Source organism: Lucilia sericata, unplaced genomic scaffold (assembly GCF_015586225.1).
Source record: "Lucilia sericata isolate MDLA Ls3-8-SP2 unplaced genomic scaffold, ASM1558622v1 Contig000511F_arrow, whole genome shotgun sequence".
Lineage (NCBI taxonomy): Eukaryota > Metazoa > Arthropoda > Insecta > Diptera > Calliphoridae > Lucilia > Lucilia sericata.
The window spans coordinates 179,581-202,016 of record NW_023994524.1 but is presented as its reverse complement, the minus strand read 5'-3'; the positions used below and the strand labels follow the sequence as shown (position 1 = coordinate 202,016).

Here is a 22,436-nt window from a genome sequence, read left to right as displayed (position 1 = left end):
GGAAATGGTAACATTGACTAAATGCTTCAGATGTCTGGAATTCGGCCACATATCGAAGTTTTGTAAAGCTGATGCCGATAGATCTCACCAATGTCTGAAATGTGGACTTGAAGGCCATATCGCTAAAGAATGTAAAGGAGAATTAAATTGTATGTTATGCAAAGCGATCGGGGGAAAGGATCTAAAACATGTGGCAGGGAGCTACAGATGCCCAGTTTTCCAGAAGGCACTAGGTAACAGAACTAAATGAACTTCATTCAGCTTAATGTAAACCACTGCGCCATAGCCCAAGATCTCCTAACACAGAGCATCCATGAGCTAAAAATAGACGTCGCAATCATTAGCGAACAATATAAGAACCTAGACAGGAATGTATGGGAACGAGACGCCACAAGTAGAGCAGCAGTTTGGGCCTGCGGAAACAGGTGCATAGAAGAAACCATGAGGCAGCCGGAGGCTGGATTCGCAAGAACTAAAATCGGCGGAATATATATATATAGTTGCTATATGTCCCCAAACATACCACACTCCGACTTCGAGGGACTTATCGACAACCTTGTGAGAGATGCTGCTCATCATAACCCAATAGTTATCGGAGGAGACTTCAACGCGTGGGCACAAGATTGGGGGAGCCGCAGTACTAATGAAAGAGGAAGAATACTCCTTGATGCCTTCTCAAGGCTAGATGTAGTTCTTGTAAACAACGGGAATACCAACACTTTTAGAAGAGCGGACACTGGTTCAATCGTGGATTTAACATTTGTGAGCACAAATCTAGCTAGAAATATAGAATGGAAAGTAAGTGAACATTATACCCATAGTGACCACCAGGCTATTTTGTTCACTATAAGAAGCAAGACGCAAATACCTCGTGGAAACACAATCATCCAGGGTTGGGCAATAAAGAAATTTGATCCAAATGCCTTTACTGAGATTTTCTGCAATCACCAAATAGATGAAAGTGATATAGAAACTATGACAGAAGAAATAGTAATAACACTTAAAAGATCATGCAATGCATCTATGCCAACCAAACGATCAAACAACAGGAGACAAGAAAACTATTGGTGGAACAGCAATATTGCTTTGCTTAGAAAAAACTGTTTGAGATCCAGAAGACTGTACCAGAGATGCAAGTCGCGGATCGAACTACCATCAAGAAGATATGCCTATCACCAAGCGCGAAAAGACCTAAAAAATGCTATAAACTCAAGCAAAGCGGAATGTTTTAAGCAACTATGTAGGGAAGCTGATGCCAATCCATGGGGAAATGCATACCGTGTAGTAATGGCCCGACTTAAGGGGAAAAAAGCACAAAATATTACATGTCCTTCCCTCATAGACAATATAGTAAAAGCCCTATTTCCTGAAGGAGAACAATATACAGATGTTCCTGCCATGACCGAACCCATCGAAGTCGAAATAACTGAAGACGAAATAAAAAATATATGCACAAAAATCGGTGACAACAAAGCTCCAGGATTGGATAGCATTCCTAACAGAGCCCTAAAACTCGCGCTATCATTAAGACCAGCAGTATTCGCCCGACTATTTAAAAAATGCCTCGAAGAAGGTAAGTTCCCTGATGAATGGAAGAAACAAAAACTCATCTTGATCCCTAAGCCGGGAAAAGTCCTTGGAGAACCACAGTCATATAGACCTATATGCCTGTTGGACACTATGGGTAAATGCCTTGAAAGGATAATATATAAAAGATTATTGGATGCCACAGAGAGTGCCCAAGGCCTATCCGCTAGACAGTATGGCTTTCGAAAGGCAAAATCGACTATCGATGCGATTAAGTTCGTCATAGATACCGCCAAGAGTGCAATTACCGGCAAAGGTAAACAAAGGAAGTACTGCGCTGTCATAACACTTGACATAAAAAATGCCTTCAATTCCGCTGGGTGGAATCATATTGTAGCGTCTTTAAGACATATTAATACCCCAGAGTATCTAATAAGAATAATCAAAGATTACTTTTCTAATAGATCTTTGTGGGTTAATACTGATGCAGGTATGAAAACGTACAATATCACATCCGGTGTCCCACAGGGGTCAGTCATAGGACCCCTGCTGTGGAATATTATGTACGACGGCATCTTTGGCTTAAAAATTCCCGAGGAAGCAACCATCGTAGGCTTCGCAGATGACATTGCAATACTTGTCCAAGCAAGATTCATTGACGAAGTCCAACTATATGCAAACGAGGCAATCAGATCGATTAAAGATTGGCTAAAATCAGTAAACCTTCATCTAGCAGAACAGAAGACTGAGCTTGTTTTAGTAAGTGGAAAAAGAAAACGGGAATCCTTATCAGTATTAGTAGGAGAGACCACAGTTGTGTCATCGGAAGCAATAAAGTACCTAGGAGTAATGATAGACGACCGTCTGAACTTTAAAAGACACATGGAGTATACATGTAAAAAGGCAGTTGGTGTAACAAACGCATTAGCCAGAATGATGCCGAACATCGGAGGACCACGACACAGTCGTAGACTTCTTATATCAAGTGTAATTAATTCAATACTCCTATATGGATCACCAATCTGGGAGAAAGAAATAAATAATTCATCAAAAAAAGGTGTGATTTCATTATTTAGAAGAAACTGCTTAAGAGTGTGTAGTGGCTTCCGGACTATATCAGGGGAAGCAGCAAATGTAATCGCAGGAATAGTACCCATAGATATAACCATGAAGGAAATGTCGAATGTATATAATACGTTACGCGAAAATCCGGAGATCCCCAAAAACCAAATTCGGAAAACTGAAAGAGAAAAAGCCATAGCAAGTTGGCAAAGAAGATGGGAAAACTCTCCTAAAGGCCGTTGGACCTTCAGACTAATACCTAATATTAATACGTGGATACATCGGCCACATGGTGAAGTGAATTACAACCTAACTCAATTCCTTACGGGACATGGCGGATACAGAAGTTACCTGCATCGCTTCGGTCACGATAGCACTCCCAGATGCCCAGAATGCGCCGAAGAGGATGAAACGGCGGAACACGTCACATTCGTATGTCCAAGATTTTTAAGTAACCGAAACACACTAGAATCTAATCTAGGTGAAAGTATAACGGTAACCAACATAACCAGCATAATGCTGAAATCCCAAGAGAAATGGGACGCAGTTAATAGGTTTATGAACGATATAAACAAAACACTACGCGAAGCGGAAATTGTCCGTAAAATGGCCCTCAGCAGTGCATCACAAAATGTGATAGAGTAAGAAACGAAGAGTTCCCTATTATGGGCAAACCCCCCCGCGAAGTAATACCAATTGGCAGTCCCGCGGGGAGTGGGGAAGTAAGGGGGTGTGGTTTAGTACGTAGACGCCTAGGCGAGTCGTGCATGTTTTCCAACACGGGTTGGATACATCTTTTGAAGATTCCACACCTCCGGCGCAACAAAAAAAAAAAAAAAAAAAAAAAAAAAGACTATAGACTAGACTATAGACTAGACTATAGACTAGACTATATAGACTAGACTATAGACTAGACTATAGACTAGACTATAGACTAGACTATAGACTAGACTATAGACTAGACTATAGACTAGACTATAGACTAGACTATAGACTAGACTATAGACTAGACTATAGACTAGACTATAGACTAGACTATAGACTAGACTATAGACTAGACTATAGACTAGACTATAGACTAGACTATAGACTAGACTATAGACTAGACTATAGACTAGACTATAGACTAGACTATAGACTAGACTATAGACTAGACTATAGACTAGACTATAGACTAGACTATAGACTAGACTGTAGACTAGACTATAGACTAGACTATAGACTAGACTGTAGACTAGACTATAGACTAGACTATAGACTAGACTATAGACTAGACTATAGACTAGACTATAGACTAGACTATAGACTAGACTATAGACTAGACTATAGACTAGACTATAGACTAGACTATAGACTAGACTATAGACTAGACTATAGACTAGACTATAGACTAGACTGTAGACTAGACTATAGACTAGACTATAGACTAGACTGTAGACTAGACTATAGACTAGACTATAGACTAGACTATAGACTAGACTATAGACTAGACTATAGACTAGACTATAGACTTGACTATAGACTAGACTATAGACTTGACTATAGACTAGGCTATAGACTTGACTATAGACTAGACTATAGACTAGACTATAGACTAGACTATAGACTTGACTATAGACTAGACCAGGGGTCGGCAAACTTTTGAGTCGGAAGAGCCAAATTTACAGTTTGCAAAACATATGTTTTAAGAGAGCCACAAAATTTTTGTTTATTAAAACTTTACAAATCTTCATATGAAATCCAAAAAGCCCTAAGTTACAAAAAAATCAAAATCGACTTTTTGATTGATTATGACGCACCGTATCAAAATACATGTTCCTGCTAAGTTTTACACTCCTACAATTAAAATCAGCGTTCTAAAATTACCTTAAAATTCATGAAAATTTAAATTTTTAACTTCGAAACTGTGAAATGTTATAAAGTGGCTTAATAATACCAGCATATAAAAGGCTTAAAGCTCATAAAAGGCTTAATAATACCAGCATAGTTGTGAAATTCGTCATAAACAAATTTATAGAAACAAAAATATCTGTACCAAATTTAATAAGATGGGTTCCGAATTGATACTACCAACCAACACCCAATATTTAAGTTTTCAAATAGACCAAGTTTTTAGTATTTAACTGTATCCAAACTCTCCACATTATTAATTAATTAATTAAGATACTTTTAATTTTCAAAAAATATGTTTTAATTCGAAAAACATGAAAATTTCGAAATGTACGATCATGATTTACATCCTATCTAATGGCACTTCGTAGGAGCGCTCATGATGCCCCATTCGTTTATACTGAACTTTTTAATTAAAAATTTTAAGAATTAAACATTTTCTTACAATACTAACTTATACATGGAGCAAATTCAGTGGGAGAGATAGGTTTGTATGGCTTTAGAAAGTTTCACAAACGACTCTAAACATTCATTTGTTAGTTGGCTTTTTACTAAACTCTATCAACTGGCTTTTAAATTTTGACAATTTTCCATAACTAAAGCTTTACTTTTTAAATTGATCATCTGCATTTCTAGAGATCCAGTACCAATTCCAAATGGCACAATGGTAAATAAAAGCAAGGAAATGACTGAAAACTAATTGTTTTGTTTTCGCTCTTTCTCGCCCAAAAATAATTTGCTTTATTTTGCTTACGTACAAAATGATTAAACAAAGATGAAAAGTTGTGTATATTGTAAAAACGTTTGCGAATTGTTTTGTTAGTTTTAACAAACACTGCTTGTTAATCGATTCAGAAATATTTTAAAATATATAAATATTTGTTTATAAAATAAGAAAGTGTTTATGAAACTAAAGAGCCACAGCTCCACATCCAAAGAGCCGCATTTGGCTCGCGAGCCGTAGTTTGCCGACCCCTGGACTAGACTATAGATAATGTTCCATTCATATCATTCACAGCTAAATCGGTTCAGAAAAGGATTCTGAGAACTTAGTTCTAATTCTGGCTTTAAAGTTATATTCAAAATTATATATTTTTTTTTAAAGTTAACTCAAAAACATATATTATTTTCCTCTTATTTTTGACAAAATTAATAAAATAATATTGCAATTGAAAACAAAAACAGGTAAGGGTCAAAAACCCCATTATTAAAGAAAACTAGATTTCATTCATATTTAAGAAATAAACTCGATATCTGAAACAAATAATAACAAATGATTTAAATTTTTTTTGTAAACACAAATAAAAACAATTTTCAAAACAAGTTAAATCTGAATATTAAATTAGAATTAAATTTTAAAAATTATCGTGGATAATAGTCATTTGTAATTTGTACTGCGTCGTGTTAAGATGAATTATATGGAAGCTGGAGTTGGACCACAATGTCCTATACCAAGTGTGGGTGTAATGAACTCCTTGGTTACTCTCTTAGTTCAGAGTTTATATGCGGCTCAGTGTAATATTTCCGATACCAACTATTGGCCAACAGATTATGCGGAAACGGCTTTGCGTTCAGGTCCCGAGGCTTTTGATTTTGTGGTAATAGGAGCTGGTTCGGCTGGCTCTGTAGTGGCTAGTCGTTTAAGTGAGAATCCTAAATGGAATGTTTTGGTTTTGGAAGCTGGTGATGATCCGCCACAGGAATCAGAGGTAAGCGGTTTATATTGAGCCAAAGACAATAATTATTAATTTCTTTCTTACAGATACCTAACTTCTTTTTCGGTCTACAAAATACCAATTATACTTATAGTTACTATACGGAACCTAGTGATACTTCTTGTAAGGCCTTTACCGATAATAAATGTCATTGGCCGAGAGGTAAACTTATAGGAGGTACGGGCGGTATAAATGGCATGGTTTATGTACGAGGTAATCGTTTTGATTATGATCGCTGGCTAGAGGAAGGCAACACCGGTTGGGGTTTTGATAATGTTTGGCCTTATTTTGAGAAGGCCATAACACCAGCTGGAAATCATACACATATCCAGGGATATGTTCCCTACAATGAATTTCCACAATTTGATGAGGATATATTCTCTTTGATTTTTCAAGCCTCCGCTGAGTTGGGCATACCTAGAGTGGAGGAATTTGGTGAAGGTAGTTATATAGGTTATAGCCATCTTAAGGGTTCCATAGAAAATGGTTTACGAGTTAGTACTGGTAAAGGACATTTGGGTAGAGTTGCTCAAAGACCCAATTTAAAAGTAATTAAAAATGCTCAAGTAACCAAATTGGTATTTGATAATAACGGCCCCACGGTAAAATCGGTGGAATTTACTATAAAACAACAAGAAGAACTAAAAGTGGAGGTAAAACGTGAAGTTATTCTATCAGCGGGTACTATAGATTCCGCAAAATTGTTAATGCTTTCGGGAGTGGGTCCAGAATATAAACTAAAACCTTTAAATATACCTGTTATTGCTGATATACCCATAGGTGAAAATTTACAAGATCATGTTATAATACAATTATATCTACGCATACCCGCTAATCCACCCGATCAAAAACAACTGCTCGATAATATTTATCAGTACTTAATATACAACCAAGGTCCATTTACTTCTCATGGTAGTACTTCTATTACTGGTTTTATTAACACGGACTTGTCTTCTAACTCCCTTTATCCCGATATGGAATTTCATCATTTTATTACCAGACGGGGTGATGTTAATGGTTTTGATTTACTTTTAAATGGTTTTAAAGTGAAATCACAGTTCAGACCTTTCTTTAGAGAGTCCATTGAAAACTATGATTTATTGACTATATTCGCCGTATTATCTCATCCTAAATCATGGGGAGATTTAACACTTAAATCTTCTTCTCCACAAGATCCACCCATAATAAGGGCAAATTATTTAACGGCACCAGAAGATGTGGAAGTATTACTAAGAGGTATGGATTATATAACGAAAATGGAGCAGACCGAGGCCTTTAAAGACAAACAGGTGAAAATTCTACAAATACCTATAGCGGAGTGTGATCAATTTCAATTTAAATCCCCAGAGTATTGGAGATGTTATTTTACTTATTTCTCTAGTACTTGCTATCATCCCGTGGGTACGATTAAAATGGGTCCGTTGTATGAGGAAAGCACCTGTGTGGATCCTAGACTTAAGGTTAAGGGTATACACAATTTACGTGTTGTGGATGCCTCCATAATGCCTCATATTACCAGTGGCAATACCAATGCTCCCACCATTATGATTGCAGAAAAAGCTTCAGATATTATCAAGGAGGATTGGTCCAATTATGATTTTTAATTGTAAATTTTTATTAATATAAGATCATAAAAATATCTTTTGGTTTGGAGTTTAATAAAAAATCCATTGAAAATTTTAATTTATTTACGAGTCACTTACATTAGTAGTCAGATGTTTGTCTATTGAAAGCTATTGAAATGTAATAGCGTGTGGATCAAAGATTTGCTAATACTGTTTGGAACTAACTTCCGAAACTATATAATGATTTTTAATTTTTCATGTTTCTTTTAATCTATTCACAACTTTGTTGCTTTCATTTTAATGCATGGAAATTGAGATTTTTTAAAATCAATATGTATAATTAAGTCCATGCTGAATAGAAGATAAATGACCAGCATTTTGATCACACAAAAGATTTAACTAAATCGTGCTATAAAGATTATATATATGAATATAAAGAATTATATTAAATCTTAACATAAACGACTCAAAATAGTCATTTGTAAGTCGCATCGTTTTGAGTTAAAATGGATTATAGCACAACTGGGGTTAACGAAGTAGGATCATATTTTCCGCAATGTCCTTTAGAAAGTGTGGGTATAATGAATTCATTGGTTACTCTATTGGTTCAGAGTATATATGCCGCTCAATGTAATATATCAAGCATCAACTATTTTCCACCCGATTATGCGGAAACAGCTTTAGTAACTGGTTTGGAGGCCTATGATTTTGTAGTGGTGGGTGCTGGCTCTGCTGGTTCAGTAGTGGCTAGTCGTTTAAGTGAGAATCCCAATTGGAATGTATTGGTATTAGAAGGAGGTGATAATCCGCCACAAGAATCGGAGGTAATTAAACATTTCTATATTTTTGTATTTGTCTAATTTTATGTTTAAATAGGTTCCCCCTTTCTTCTTTGGCATACAAAATTCCAAATTCACTTACAGTTATTTCACAGAGCCCAGTGAAAGGTCCTGTAAGGCTTATATAGACAACAGATGTCATTGGCCTCGTGGCAAACTTATAGGAGGTTCTGGTGCCATCAATGGTATGGTGTATGTAAGAGGAAATCGTTTCGATTATGATCGTTGGCTGGAAGAAGGTAATACCGGTTGGGGTTATGATGATGTTTGGCCGTATTTCGAGAAATCTGTTAGGCCAGTGGGTAATGAAACACATCCTCAGGGTTATGTTGCTTTCAATGAATTTCCCAGATATGATGAAGATATATTCTCTATGGTGTTTGAGGCCTCCCAGGAATTAGGCATACCCAGAGTGGAGGACTATATAGAAGGTAGCTTTATAGGTTATAGCTATCTCAATGGTACTATAGAAAATGGTCTAAGAGTTAGTACGGGAAAAGGACATTTGGGTCGTGTTGCGCAAAGACCAAATTTAAAAGTTATTAAAAATGCTCAAGTCACCAAATTGGAATTCGATGACAGCGGCAATGCCATCAAATCTATAGAATTTATATTAAAACAACAACATAAACTTAAAGTGGAGGTAAAACGTGAAGCTATCATATCGGCTGGTACTATAGACTCTGCCAAACTTTTATTATTATCGGGAATAGGTCCAGCACACAAACTGGAACCTTTAAATATTCCTGTGTTAAAAAATCTACCCATAGGTGATAATTTACAAGATCATGTTATAATACAATTATATCTACGCATTGCTGGCAATCCTCCTGAACAGAAAAAGTTACTCGATAACATTTATCAATATTTAATACACAACAAAGGACCTTTTACAACTCAAGGCACCACTTCTATAACGGGTTTTGTAAACACCGACTTAAACAGCAACTCTCCCTATCCCGATATGCAATTTCATCATTTCATAACTAGAAGAGGTGATAATATGGCTTTGAATATAATTTTTAATGGTTTTAAAATAAAAGAAGAATTTAGACCCACATTTAGGGCTACAGTGGAAAATTACGATTTACTAACTATGTTTGCTATATTAGCTCATCCCAAATCGGTGGGGGATTTAACACTTAAATCATCATCTTCTCAAGAACCGCCCATTATAAATGCAAATTATTTTTCAGCTGAAGAAGATATTGAAGTTTTACTACGCGCCATGGAGTATGTAATGAAATTGGAGAGGACCCAGGCTTTCCAAGACAAACAGGCGGAAATTATTCATATACCTATTGAGGAATGCGATCAATTTGAATTTAAATCGCCACAATATTGGAGATGTTATTTTAAATATTTCTCTACTACATGTTACCATCCTACGGGTACCGTTAAAATGGCTCCTTTGAACGATAATAGTGCATGTGTGGATCCTAGATTAAAGGTTAAGGGTGTTGAGAATTTACGTGTTGTTGATGCCTCAGTAATGCCGTATGTAACCAGTGGTAATACAAATGCTCCTACTATAATGATTGCGGAAAAGGCATCGGATATGATTAAGGAAGATTGGTCCAGTGAATAACTGATAGTAGTTTTGTATATTTGTTATCGGGTGATGGAAAATAAACTTTATTATAGAATTAGTTATTAATTTGCAAAATAAAGGAGCATGAAAGAATGGGATCTAGTAGTAACTTATTCCCGCGATAGTTGTCGGTGGGTAGGTAAAAATAGTCGTGATATCAAATCAAGATAATATATAGTATTCGAAGAATATATCTATTTGGGTCCTAAATTTCAAGTAAAGCGGTTCATATTTGTCTTGATTCGTAGAAATTTGGCATTATTATTGTTTTACACAAAGTGGGCATGACATCTAATCTAGATGAGATATAGCCTATAGGTCCATGTGAGAATAGATCTATAAATGTGTTAAGTTTCATATCAATCGGTTCAATAGATGTTTTTGGCATTTGTTGCATAGAAATTTGACAATATATCTCTTTGCCACAAAGTGGGTGTAAAAAGTGTCACCGAAAAGATCTGATATATGCTATAAGTACCAAAGACAGACCTATTAATGTGTCAAGTTGTATGTAAATCAGATTAAAAATTTTGCTGTGAAAGCAAAAGTATTACAAGATAATGAAATTCTTCATGATAACGAAATTATGATTCATCCATTATCATTTTAAATCCATTCCAAATAATTTCTAGATTTTTACTTAAAGTCGAATATTTGAAACAGTTATCTAGCTTTCAAGCTAATATAATAAAGAAATAATTATATCTTACAAAGACTTTAAGCCATATTCTATTTAATCGGTCAATGGCATTTACCGGAATAAAATTTATCTTAAATCATATATTTTTTTCTTGAAAAAGAAAGTGAAAATTGTGATTGGCCCGGATCATAAATTTCTTTGTAAATTATTAGATTAGATTTCGTTAAATTAAGAAAAAATGTTTCATTTAAAAAGCTGAATTTTTAACAAATGATCATTAGAATTAAATCTATAGTTGAAGTAAAATGTCTGAAACTCTTGGGCAATGTTCTCTAAACAGTGTAGGGGTTGTGAACACTTTTATGGGGATTCTTATACAATCCCTATTAGCAACTCAGTGTCAGATATCGCCGGCTAGTCAATGGCCACTGGATTTTGCAGCAGAAGCTTTAGAAAATGATTTACAGGCTTACGATTTTGTGGTGGTGGGAGCTGGTTCAGCAGGATCTGTTGTAGCCAGTGAGTTAAGCAGAATTGCGAATTGTATTGGTGTTGGAGGAAGGTGTTGATCCACCACAAGAATCGGAGGTAGATAATGCTAAGTTAAGCAAAATTATCGCAAATTTACATAAATTTTCTTGTTTTTTGAAAGGTACCCAGTTTATTTTATGCCCTACAACACACAGACTACGTTTATAATACTCCGATACAAGCAAATGGACGTTCTTGTAAGGCCTATAAGAATGGGCAATGTAGTTCGGGCCGTGGTAAACTTATTGGTGGCAGTGGCTCTATAAATGCCATGCTTTATGTGCGTGGCAATCGTGCAGATTATGACGGTTGGTTGGCTGAAGGTAACAAAGGTTGGGGTTACGGTGATGTCTGGCCATATTTCGAAGCTTTAGTAAGGCCCGAGGGCAATATAACACATCCTCAAGGTTATTTGACTATAAATGAATTTCCCCTATATGATGAGGATATTTTTCAAATGATTTATAATGCTGGCGCAGAATTAGGTCTCGCTCATATAGAAGACTTCATAGAACCCTTTTACACTGGTTACGCCCAGGTCAAGGGCACTATAGAAAATGGCCATCGGGCAAGTACAGCCAAGACATTTTTGAGTAGAGTCTCGCAAAGATCTAATTTACAAGTTATTAAAAATGCCCGTGTAACCAAGTTGAATTTTGATGCTAAAGGTAAACGGGTTTTAAGCATAGATTTCATAGTTCAAGGTTTACATTCCTTAAATGTCAAAGTTAACAAAGAAGCTATATTAACCGCTGGTAGCATAGGTACTGCTCAACTACTTATGTTGTCTGGAGTGGGTCCGTTAGAGGTTTTGCAACCCTTAAATATACCTGTTATACGCCATTTACCTATAGGTCAGAATTTACAAGATCATGTTATGGCTGGTTTTTTTGTGGCCTTGGATGGTCAATCAAACGATCCTAGTCAAATGTTGGACACACTTTTTGAATATTTAGTGCATAGCAAGGGTCCCTTAAGTGCTCATGGTGCCACTTCGCTGGTGGGTTTTATGAATAGCGATCCCACTAGCGACAGCCCCTATCCAGATGTAGAAATATATCATGCAGCATTCAGCAAAGGTGACATTATAGGCATGAGTGTTTTTACCCAAGCCTTTTCAATGTCACAGGAAATGGTGGCATATTTTATGAATACCATACTTCAGCACGATATTTTGGGAGTATTTATGATGTGTCTACATCCAAAATCTAGAGGCTCTGTAACTTTATATTCCTCTTCTTATCTGGACGAACCCATTATCGATACAAATTATCTGCAGCAGTCGGAAGATTTGCAAGTCCTTTTACGTGCCGCCAAATATATGGAACGCTTGGAAAATACCACCGCTTTCCGTCAGAGAAATGCTCATATTTTACATATACCTATAGCAGAATGTGATGTCTATGATTTAAATCGGCGGATTATTGGAAATGTTATATTTCCTATTACACTATGAGTGGTTATCATTATGTTGGTACTGTTAAAATGGCACCAAGTAACGATACATCGTCCTGTATAAATCATCGTTTGAAAGTTAAAGGTTTTAAAAATTTGCGTGTTGCGGATGCTTCCATAATGCCCTTAATCACCAGTGCCAATACTAATGGACCAACTGTAATGATTGCTAAAAAAGCTTCGGATATGATTAAAGAGGATTGGAAGGCGGCCTAGATATGTAATTTAAAATTCTAAATATGTTTTTAAGTAAATTAAATATATATTGTTTATATAAATCGCATAATTTGACAAATAATAGTATTGGATCCGCCTTTTTGACTTTTTTACTTTATTGATCCTAAATACATTGGATCCGCCATCAGGGTTTAGTTTATTGAATTTTGAAAATCTGAATTTGCATTAGTAATCAGTAACTATAAATCTACGAAAAAATGTTGAAAACTTTTTTAAATGATCAAAAATTTACCGAAAAATCTTAATTAGCGTCTCCGAGAACATTATATATGTTATATAAATTTACTGCGTAGGTCCATTGCTCTACTTACTGCCAAAAAATAGGTTTGTTTGATCCGCCATCTTAAATATTTCTTCTATTACAAAATTTGGTGACTCTAGCTGTGATGGTATCCCAGATATATGAATTTTTGTTATTTAATTAATATGAGAGATGCCACGCCCACAAATAATTGTTCACCCATTTTTTCCCTAACTGTATATATTTGATATCAAAGTTTCCCAGATATACATATTTTAGTACTTGATTAATATGAGAATTGCCACGCCCGCTGATTCTAAGTCGTCCTTTTTTCCCCTAAATATCCATATTGATATTGGTCTCTCTAACTTTTATAGTTTCCCAGATATACGAATTTTAGTATTTGATTAATATGGGAAATGCCACGCCCACTAATACTAGTCTAGCTATTTGTTGCCAAAATGTTTATACGGATGTCAAAGTTATCGGGCAACATTTTGAGGACTTTAACTGTTAGAATTTTTTAGATATACAAATTTTTATATTTGACGGCCTTGCATTGCCACGCCTGGTAAAGTAAGGCCGCCCATTTTTTCTTAAAATACTTATATAGATGTCAAAGTTGTCAGTGCAAAATTGTAGGCTTAAAGCTAATGAAGTTTCTCAGACCAGTCTAATCTGCAAATGTCTGGTGTTTAAAGCCCCTCAGAAAGGGGGCAGGGGAAACTCAAATCCACCAACTGACCAAAAAATCGACGTTAAATAAGTAGCCCAAAAGTTGCCTAGGTCGGTAAGGACAACATTTTGGTGCTTCCGCAATTTCATAAGGGAATTTTCGTCTGACTGAAGTTCCTTTGCCAGTGGTGAGTAAAGGTATTGCGACCAAGACTTTGGGTACCCAATCTACAACTCTCCCCGTTAGCAAAGAGGTTGTTAACCAGGTTTTGGGTTTCCAAGCTATGCCTTTCACCCAATATGACGAGCCATATGTTACATACAACTGCCAGAAAAACCTTCATGAGACGGGGTGCTGTTAGATAAAAGATCTGCCTAGTCACTCTTTTCGGATGTTCATTCATTCTTAAACTGAAATAAATCTATTCTGGACTACAACGATGTTGCCATCGAATGTGACCACACGGACTGCGCCATATCCCAATCCATTTGGGACAGAAAGCTGATTATAGTTTTCTATAATGATTCCAAATAGTTAAAGTAAATCATTCAGTATATACTCTAGACTGAATTTTTTAAAATAATAAAAATTTTATTAAAAACTTATCATTTAAACATTTTAAATAATTAAATTTCGAACACAATTATCTTGACCGAAACAATTATATTTTACAAAAACTTTAATGTATTGTATTGGTCAATTGCATTCTTGCATGTAACGAAATAATATTATCTTTACATCAGTGGTCGGCAGAAAGAGTTAAAACTTTATTTTTATAAAAAGCAGGAACCACTCGAATTTTTTGGATAAATAAAGTGAATACGCAAAAAAAATAAACTGAATCTCTTAAAGTTGATGGCTTCCGGCTCCTAATGGCTCTGAGTGCCAGCCACCGCTTTTGATCGTACTGTTATTAAACTGTTTACAGTAATTTTGTGTTAAATTCTTTGTATATTATCTGATTAGGAACCGTTTAATAAAGCGTTTTATATAAAATGTTCCATTTAAAAAGCTGCATTCTCAAAAAAATTGTTATTGAAATTTTAACTTTAGTTAAAGTAAGATGTCGGCAACTCTTGGCCAATGTACACTAAACAGTGCAGGGACCATGAATACTTTAATGGGGATTTTAATACAATCCCTATTAGCAACTCAGTGTCAGATATCGCCGGCCAGACAATGGCCACCAGATTTTGCCGCAAAAGCTTTAGGAAATGATTTACCGTCATATGATTTTGTTGTGGTGGGAGCTGGTTCAGCAGGATCTTTTGTAGCCAGTGAGTTAAGCAGAATTGCGAATTGGAGTGTATTGGTGTTGGAGGAAGGTGGTGATCCACCACAAGAATCAGAGGTATAAATTGTTATGTTATGTTGTAAACAAAATCTGATTGATAATTTGAATTGTTTTCTTTTAAAGGTACCCAGTTTATTCTCAGTCTTACAACACACGGACTATGCTTACAATACATTGATACAACCGAATGGACGTTCTTGTAAGGCCTCTAAGAAAGGTCAATGTAGATCGTGCCGTGGCAAACTAATTGGTGGTGGTGGCTCTATAAATGCCATGCTTTATGTGCGTGGCAATCGTGCAGATTATGACGGTTGGTTGGCTGAAGGCAACACAGGTTGGGGCTACGATGATGTCTGGCCTTATTTTAAGGCACTAGAACGTGCCGATGGCAATATAACACACCCTCAAAGTTATTTAGCTATAAATGAATTTCCCCTATATGATGAGGACATTTTTCAAATGATTTATAATGCTGGCGAAGAATTAGGTCTTGCTCATATAGAAGACTTCCTAGAGCCCTTTTACACTGGTTACGCTCAAGTCAAGGGCACTATAGAAAATGGCCGTCGGGCAAGTACAGCCAAGACATTTTTGAGTAGAGTCTCGCAAAGATCTAATTTACAAGTTATTAAAAATGCTCGTGTTACCAAATTGAATTTTGATGCTAAAGGTAAACGGGTTTTAAGCATAGATTTCATAGTTCAAGGTTTACATTCCTTAAATGTCAAAGTTAATAAAGAAGCTATATTAACCGCAGGTAGCATAGGTACTCCCCAAATACTTATGTTATCTGGAGTAGGTCCGTCAGAGGTTTTAAAACCCTTAAATATTCCCGTTATACGCCATTTACCTATAGGTCAGAATTTACAAGATCATGTTATGGCTGGCTTTTTTGTGGCTTTTGATAGTCAAACAGCTGATCAAACTAATATGTTAGATAAACTTTTTGAATATTTAGTGCACAGCAAAGGTCCGTTAAGTGCTCTTGGTACCACTTCACTGGTTGGTTTTATGAATACTGATCCCCATAGCGACAGTCCCTATCCTGATGTTGAAATGTATCATACAGCACTTCGCAAAGGTGATATTATGGGTATGAGCATTTTCACGCAAGCCTTTGCCATGTCACAGGAAATGGTGGCATATTTTATGAAAGCCATACTTTTTCACGATATTTTGGGAGTATTTATGATGTGTTTACATCCAAAATCTAGAGGCTCTGTAACTTTATCATCTTCTTCTTATCTAGATGAACCCATTATAGATACAAATTATCTGCAACAGCCAGAAGATTTAGAAGTACTTTTACGTGCCGCCAAATATATGGAACGCTTGGAAAATTCCACCGCTTTTCGGCAGAAAAATGCTCATATTTTACATATACCTATAGCAGAATGTGATGTTTATGATTTTAAGTCGCCAGATTATTGGAAATGTTATATTTCTTATTATACTATGAGTGGTTATCATTATGTTGGTACTGTTAAAATGGCACCAAGTAACGATACATCGTCCTGTGTAAATCATCGTTTGAAAGTTAAAGGTTTTGATAATCTTCGTGTTGCCGATGCTTCTATAATGCCCTCTATTACCAGTGCCAATACAAATGGACCAACGATAATGATTGCCAAAAAGGCTTCGGATATTATTAAAGAAGATTGGAAGGAGGACTAGATTTGTAAGTTGCATTATTTAGGGGATTATTATGTATATTAAATAAATTTTTAATGAATAAACATATTGTAATATATTGCGTATCTTTTACATTTGTTGTGTGTCTTTACCTACGCGTATGTATTACGTTTTGTGATACTTCTGACCCCATTCTTGAAGGCCCTTGAAGATCGAAATCAAAATATTTAAAAATTACACATTTATTTCCATTTGTCGTAATTCTCTCATTGTACAGCGTGATTTTTCTCTCTTTAAGCGAATCTAAAATCTAAAGAGCCTAGATCCCAATCTTCAATAATTCTGTCAGACATGCTTTCGAGAAGTTTTCTATTGAAAATCAGCAAAATCGGTGAAAAAAATAACTGAGATATAAGTGCAAATCTGAGACCACCAACCAATTATATAGTGCAGAAGGAAAAACAAGTAAGAAAGTATAGTCGGACGTGGCCGACCATATGATATCCTACACTAGTTATGAATATTAAATGTGATTTATTTTTCATAATAAAGCATTTATCTTGAATATTACCTTGATTCCGATTTAGTTAAGCAATTTAATGACGAAAAACTAATTTTCTAAAAGAGGCTTTATATGGGCTATAGAAGCAAATGTGGACCGATCCCGTTAAAATGGGTTGGATAGATTTATATTTATATAAACTTTGTCTGTGCTAAATTTCATTGCAATAGCAGTGTTAATAAATGAATTGCGGATATTCAAGTCACTTTCTGAAGGGGGCTTTGTATGGGGGCTAGGGTCAAATGAAGTCCGATCATTTCGAAATTCGGCAAGGTCATCAAGGCTTGTATAAAACTTAAATGTGCGAACTTTCATCGAGATACATTTATATTATACATAATTATGAGCTCAAAAGCTCTTTTCGGGGGGTTCAGTTGTATGGGGGCTAGGTGAAATAATGGACCTATTTTAACCATTCTCAATAGGCTTCGTCCAAAACAAACGTGTATTCCAAATTTTATCAAATTATCTTTATCTGAAAATTGCGACCTGCCCTTTGATAACAACGTTTACATGGACACACGGACGGTCGGACGGACGGTCGGACGGACGGACGGACGGACGGACGGACAGAAAGTGATTCTGAGTCGATCGGTACACTTAATTAATATTTTAATGCGTTATAACCCAGCAAAATCTTTACTTACCCGGTAAGTAGGCAAGTAATATTGGAACAAAGTGTAAGTACTTTCTTTTTGGGTGAATAACTACTTATTTTTGTTTGACGATGACCAAAAAATAACTGGTTACAAATGTGCTTACCAGACTATTCCGGATTTAAAACCGGCTTTACAGTTATTTTCCGTGTTTATTAGTCAATTCTATTACCCAATGCTCCATTAACCAGTTGTTTTATCGTGCTATTTGGAATAGTTTTTACACAAAGGTACAAATCAATATTTCTTCAAAAATCTTCTAATATCGACTAGGTTTTAGGAATTAGTTAATGGTTTAAACTAATTCCTTATTAGACATACGCTCTATACACCTAGCTACAAATCCTATCCAAAAAAAAATTAAATAATTTTATTAATAAAGACCACTCATTACCAAGTAATGTGTGAAATAACTACATTACCTACAATACTCATCACCAAAATTTGAAAATATTTTACTGGGAAAGATCAGAACAAACGTATAATACCCTTCACTACCTGGGAAGTGATACCATTTTCCTGAAAGTTATTACCGAGTACAATAGAAATCTGTTTTTGAAAAAACTCTTGAGATACGTGTTTTACCCCGTTTTTTCGTACCTTTAAGCACTTATAAGTTGATAACTTAGTTGAATCTCAACCGATTTTAAATTTTTCAACGGATTTAGAAAGAAGAAGCTGTTTTTATATAGGAACCGTATTATTTATTAAAGGATTAGAAAACTATGTATATCAGGAGTAAAATGCAACTTTGTTTCTAAAAATCCCTTAACATTTGACCACGCGTTGATCTTTATCTTAGTACGAAATTGTTTAAAAATTGATTTTCTCAAAGATTTGGCACAGCCGAGTATAGAACTCAGGGCCCAAATTATGGCATAAGATATCAATCGAAATCTCCATTTAGTAATTTGGGCCCTGATTTGCTATATATACATTTAGAAAGATAACTTTTTGTATTTATGATTAATAGTATATTTCGATGTGTTACAAAAAGAAAAACAAAAACAATATACCCCAGGTCCCTCTTTTTTCGATAGTGGATAATAGATAAGGTTGTTTACTTTATTCATTTGCAAAAGGGGTCTTCCCTCTATATTTCTTTAGTTCTAAATGTATAATACTTAATTGAAATGAAAAAATTGATTATTGATTTCTTTATTTCTTTACAAAAAGGGAATTTCCCGTTATATGGGCTAGAATCTTTAAAAAAGTTTTAATAAATTTTATATTTATTAAACAAATTACAAATAATTTATTATAATGAAAAGATGTAGGAAAGTATGCGATTGTGACCGTTATCATTGAAATCCACATTTATAACGAACTTTGGCATGGAAAGACGACTTATATAATAGAAATGGCCAATTAGGTATCGCTCCTAGCCTATTATATGCTAATTTACCGCTGTTCTGATGAAAATCGACTAAACGACCTCCGGTATAACAGACTAGAACACTAACCACTAACTCATCGATATCGATCCTTGTAAAATAAAGCAAACTTTCTCTCATTGGTGTAAATAAATTTTATTTAGATCCTAACAAATTGTTGGAATAGAATTATGAACCGATAAAACACATTTATTTGCACATTAATATAGACATAGTCGACTTACATACATTTGAATTATTATTGGGTAGTAGGTCTCTTATGTGACCTACTGTGGACCGATCTATGCTCCATTTTCTTATATGTCTATTTCAATCTTCAATCCAATTATTTTTATAACTCGTTTGCACAAAGTTTTTCTGGGACATTATATGGAGTCGTATCCGTTGTTGAGCGGTTTACTGTTGTTTCAATAGATGATTCATGTGTAGTAGATATAGGATTTGCTACTGTGGATTGTGTTGCCGAACGGGTGGTACTAAACTCTTTACCATTGATGTTTTCACTAAAAGTACTACTAGTTTTGCTATTGATCTTAATGAAAGACGTGTTATTATCGTTTTCATTTTTTGCCCTTTTGGGTTGAAAGGCGCAAATAAAACGATTGAGGAATGTATTATTTTGGGTTGAAGTGGTCCGATAACTTGTATGACTATATGAATTATCCAAGATCGATGGGTTATTATCCATAGTGAATTATATTTTCAGCTCTTGTTTTCTTCTTTTTGGATTGTATTGTAACAGTTGTTGTTTTCAAATGGGTTCTTCTATTTGGACTGAGCGTTGAATTTGTTTGAACTAAATATTTATATATATAAAATAAAAATATAAAAAGCGGGGAATTGCCCCTTTTTTAAATTTTATGTGAGTGCAATATGTGAGTATATATTTATTTTATTATATTTTTAGACTGTTAATACGTACAGACGTGTGTGTAATTTCACGAATGTCAGTGCGCAGTTTTATACCCTACATGACAATGTTAAGGTTATATATAAAGTTTGAAAAGAGACTTTATTTGAGACGTTATAACAGATTAAAGACACATCTGTTTATACATTTTGTTATGTCTTCAGAAAGTCCTATCTGTCATTATTAAAATAAAGTTTCAACCTTCTTTTATCTTCGAAATATCATTACATAAAATTTGCTACAATGATATCTCGAAAACCTGACTCTGATGCTGGATTCGGATTTAGCGCATCTCAATCCTTTAGAAAAGTACACTCCGGTATAAAAGTTAAACATCTCTTGGTTTTCTCTTTTATACTAGTATACTGGGTTATTGGTATTTTAGATTCGGTGCAACCGATCATATGCCAAATTCTTGTTCTTCCCATGAATTTCAACATTTGAAAAGTGTTAATTGTTTACTTTATGATTTAATAAAAAAAAGTGAGAGTTCTTTGATCGTAACGAATCGTATATACCCTACATTTTGCAAAACTTTAAAAGAAAACAAATAAAAAGCCATTGGCTGGAATGAACGCCCTGAGGACATATTAAACCCATGGTTCGACAAGAGGTTATCGCGCAGTAATGCCGGAAGAGGTGTGGCGAAAATTGTTTGTTTGTTGCTAGAATGCGAATAATTCGGAGAATTTTGAAGCTTAGAACCGATTTTCGTGGTATCACTGATCACATTCAAATTGCGAAATAGGAACAAAATCCTCAAAGAAGCACCCTACAGCTTTTGAAGCATGGATAAAGAAACCATGTTGGCTTTGTTTAAATTTGATCCATCAGTGATTAATTCTGATGTTCCAGATACCTAAAGTAGTAAAATTCAAACCTGCAAAATGACAGGACAAACTCGTTTTGCATGCGAAGATGCTCGCAGTCAAAGATTCTACATAGTGTCATGTTGATGAAACTGTTCCTTCTCAGAAGTCACTGACTCTAACTTCACACCTACGTGAAGAAACGAAGGTTCTCAGATGGACAAACAGTTTCTCCAGGAATGTCATTGGATGAGTAATTACAACTTTAATATCACACAGTTCTACCCTAAGCAATGACAGTTTCGAATGACGTAAATAGATATATAGCTCGCATTATTTCTTATAAAGTAATCGAAGATTCTCGCAATCAATGATCACAACGTCATGTTGATAAAAGAGTTCCTTTTGGGATGTCATTGGACGATCTTACACTTACATCACATCTACACAAGAAAACGAAGGTTCTCAGGATGATAAAACAGATACTCCTGTAATGTCATTGGACGAGTCATTACAACTTTAACATCACACAGTTGGGTGTTCCACCGAGGCATGTCATATATGAGAGTTTCGAACGACGTTCATAGATATAGCGCTCGCAGGATTCCTTATAGAGGAAAGGAAGATCCTTTCACAGGATTTCTTATAGAATCACAACGTCATAAAAGAGTTCATCTTGGGAAGTCATAACATAACGTACGTAGACATCCCAAATGAATTTAGCTTGTGGTCTGGGTCTTCATTATAATCCTCACATATTCAGTTGCCCGGCCAAACATACTGCACCTTATTTAAGGAAATTAAGGAACGTATTCTTTAGAAAAGTTCTGCCTACTGGTTCCGCATAGCATGTAATCTGGTTCTTCATTATAAACTCAAACTTAACAGGTGAGCAGTCACTTTGTTCAATGAAATTAAGAAACAAATTCTGTAGAAGAAGTCTGCACCTCGATGTAGCATGCCCCGATTAAATAATTGCTGTTGTAACAACCGCCTAGAGGCTGAGTGTTATTTTGTGGCCCCAGGAGCGTTAAAGGCTTCGATCTCCTGAAGATTCTACCAATCAAGGAACACAATATTTCGATTTCCGCGATGTTATCAAGGGAATCATTCCATACATATATGCATGGTGAAGTTTCAAATCATCTAACTCTGTCCCCCGATCTATAAACTTATCCTATTGTAGTGGCGCAACATATTGGCCTTGATC

General features: G+C 35.3%; 4 protein-coding genes across 4 annotated transcripts; all 4 read left to right on the top strand.

Moving 5' to 3' along the window:
• The first annotated feature begins 5,930 nt into the window (after nucleotides 1-5,930).
• LOC119605703 (glucose dehydrogenase [FAD, quinone]-like) lies at nucleotides 5,931-7,798 on the top strand. The gene is made up of 2 exons (XM_037958976.1): nucleotides 5,931-6,188; nucleotides 6,242-7,798. Exons 1-2 carry the CDS (start codon nucleotides 5,946-5,948, stop codon nucleotides 7,796-7,798), a joined length of 1,800 nt encoding a protein of 599 aa, XP_037814904.1. The 5' UTR covers nucleotides 5,931-5,945.
• Nucleotides 7,799-8,242: 444 nt separating this feature from the next.
• LOC119605713 (glucose dehydrogenase [FAD, quinone]-like) lies at nucleotides 8,243-10,266 on the top strand. The gene is made up of 2 exons (XM_037958989.1): nucleotides 8,243-8,583; nucleotides 8,636-10,266. Exons 1-2 carry the CDS (start codon nucleotides 8,266-8,268, stop codon nucleotides 10,184-10,186), a joined length of 1,869 nt encoding a protein of 622 aa, XP_037814917.1. The 5' UTR covers nucleotides 8,243-8,265; the 3' UTR covers nucleotides 10,187-10,266.
• Nucleotides 10,267-11,134: 868 nt separating this feature from the next.
• On the top strand, nucleotides 11,135-13,022 carry LOC119605715 (glucose dehydrogenase [FAD, quinone]-like). Its single transcript, XM_037958992.1, has 2 exons — nucleotides 11,135-11,417; nucleotides 11,482-13,022. The coding sequence occupies exon 2, from the start codon at nucleotides 11,632-11,634 to the stop codon at nucleotides 12,814-12,816; it is 1,185 nt and encodes a 394-aa protein (XP_037814920.1). The 5' UTR covers nucleotides 11,135-11,417; nucleotides 11,482-11,631; the 3' UTR covers nucleotides 12,817-13,022.
• Nucleotides 13,023-15,077: 2,055 nt separating this feature from the next.
• LOC119605702 (glucose dehydrogenase [FAD, quinone]-like) lies at nucleotides 15,078-16,954 on the top strand. The gene is made up of 2 exons (XM_037958974.1): nucleotides 15,078-15,320; nucleotides 15,387-16,954. Exons 1-2 carry the CDS (start codon nucleotides 15,078-15,080, stop codon nucleotides 16,935-16,937), a joined length of 1,794 nt encoding a protein of 597 aa, XP_037814902.1. The 3' UTR covers nucleotides 16,938-16,954.
• The last annotated feature ends 5,482 nt before the right edge of the window (nucleotides 16,955-22,436 follow it).

Bases quoted from the DNA above. Each gene is read 5' to 3' on its own strand.
- LOC119605713 (XM_037958989.1), top strand. From the start codon at position 8,266: ATGGATTATAGCACAACTGGGGTTAACGAAGTAGGATCATATTTTCCG. The intron at 8,584-8,635 runs GTAATTAAACAT...ATGTTTAAATAG, and splicing joins ATCCGCCACAAGAATCGGAG to GTTCCCCCTTTCTTCTTTGG.
- LOC119605703 (XM_037958976.1), top strand. From the start codon at position 5,946: ATGAACTCCTTGGTTACTCTCTTAGTTCAGAGTTTATATGCGGCTCAG. The intron at 6,189-6,241 runs GTAAGCGGTTTA...TCTTTCTTACAG, and splicing joins ATCCGCCACAGGAATCAGAG to ATACCTAACTTCTTTTTCGG.
- LOC119605702 (XM_037958974.1), top strand. From the start codon at position 15,078: ATGAATACTTTAATGGGGATTTTAATACAATCCCTATTAGCAACTCAG. The intron at 15,321-15,386 runs GTATAAATTGTT...TTTCTTTTAAAG, and splicing joins ATCCACCACAAGAATCAGAG to GTACCCAGTTTATTCTCAGT.
- LOC119605715 (XM_037958992.1), top strand. From the start codon at position 11,632: ATGCTTTATGTGCGTGGCAATCGTGCAGATTATGACGGTTGGTTGGCT.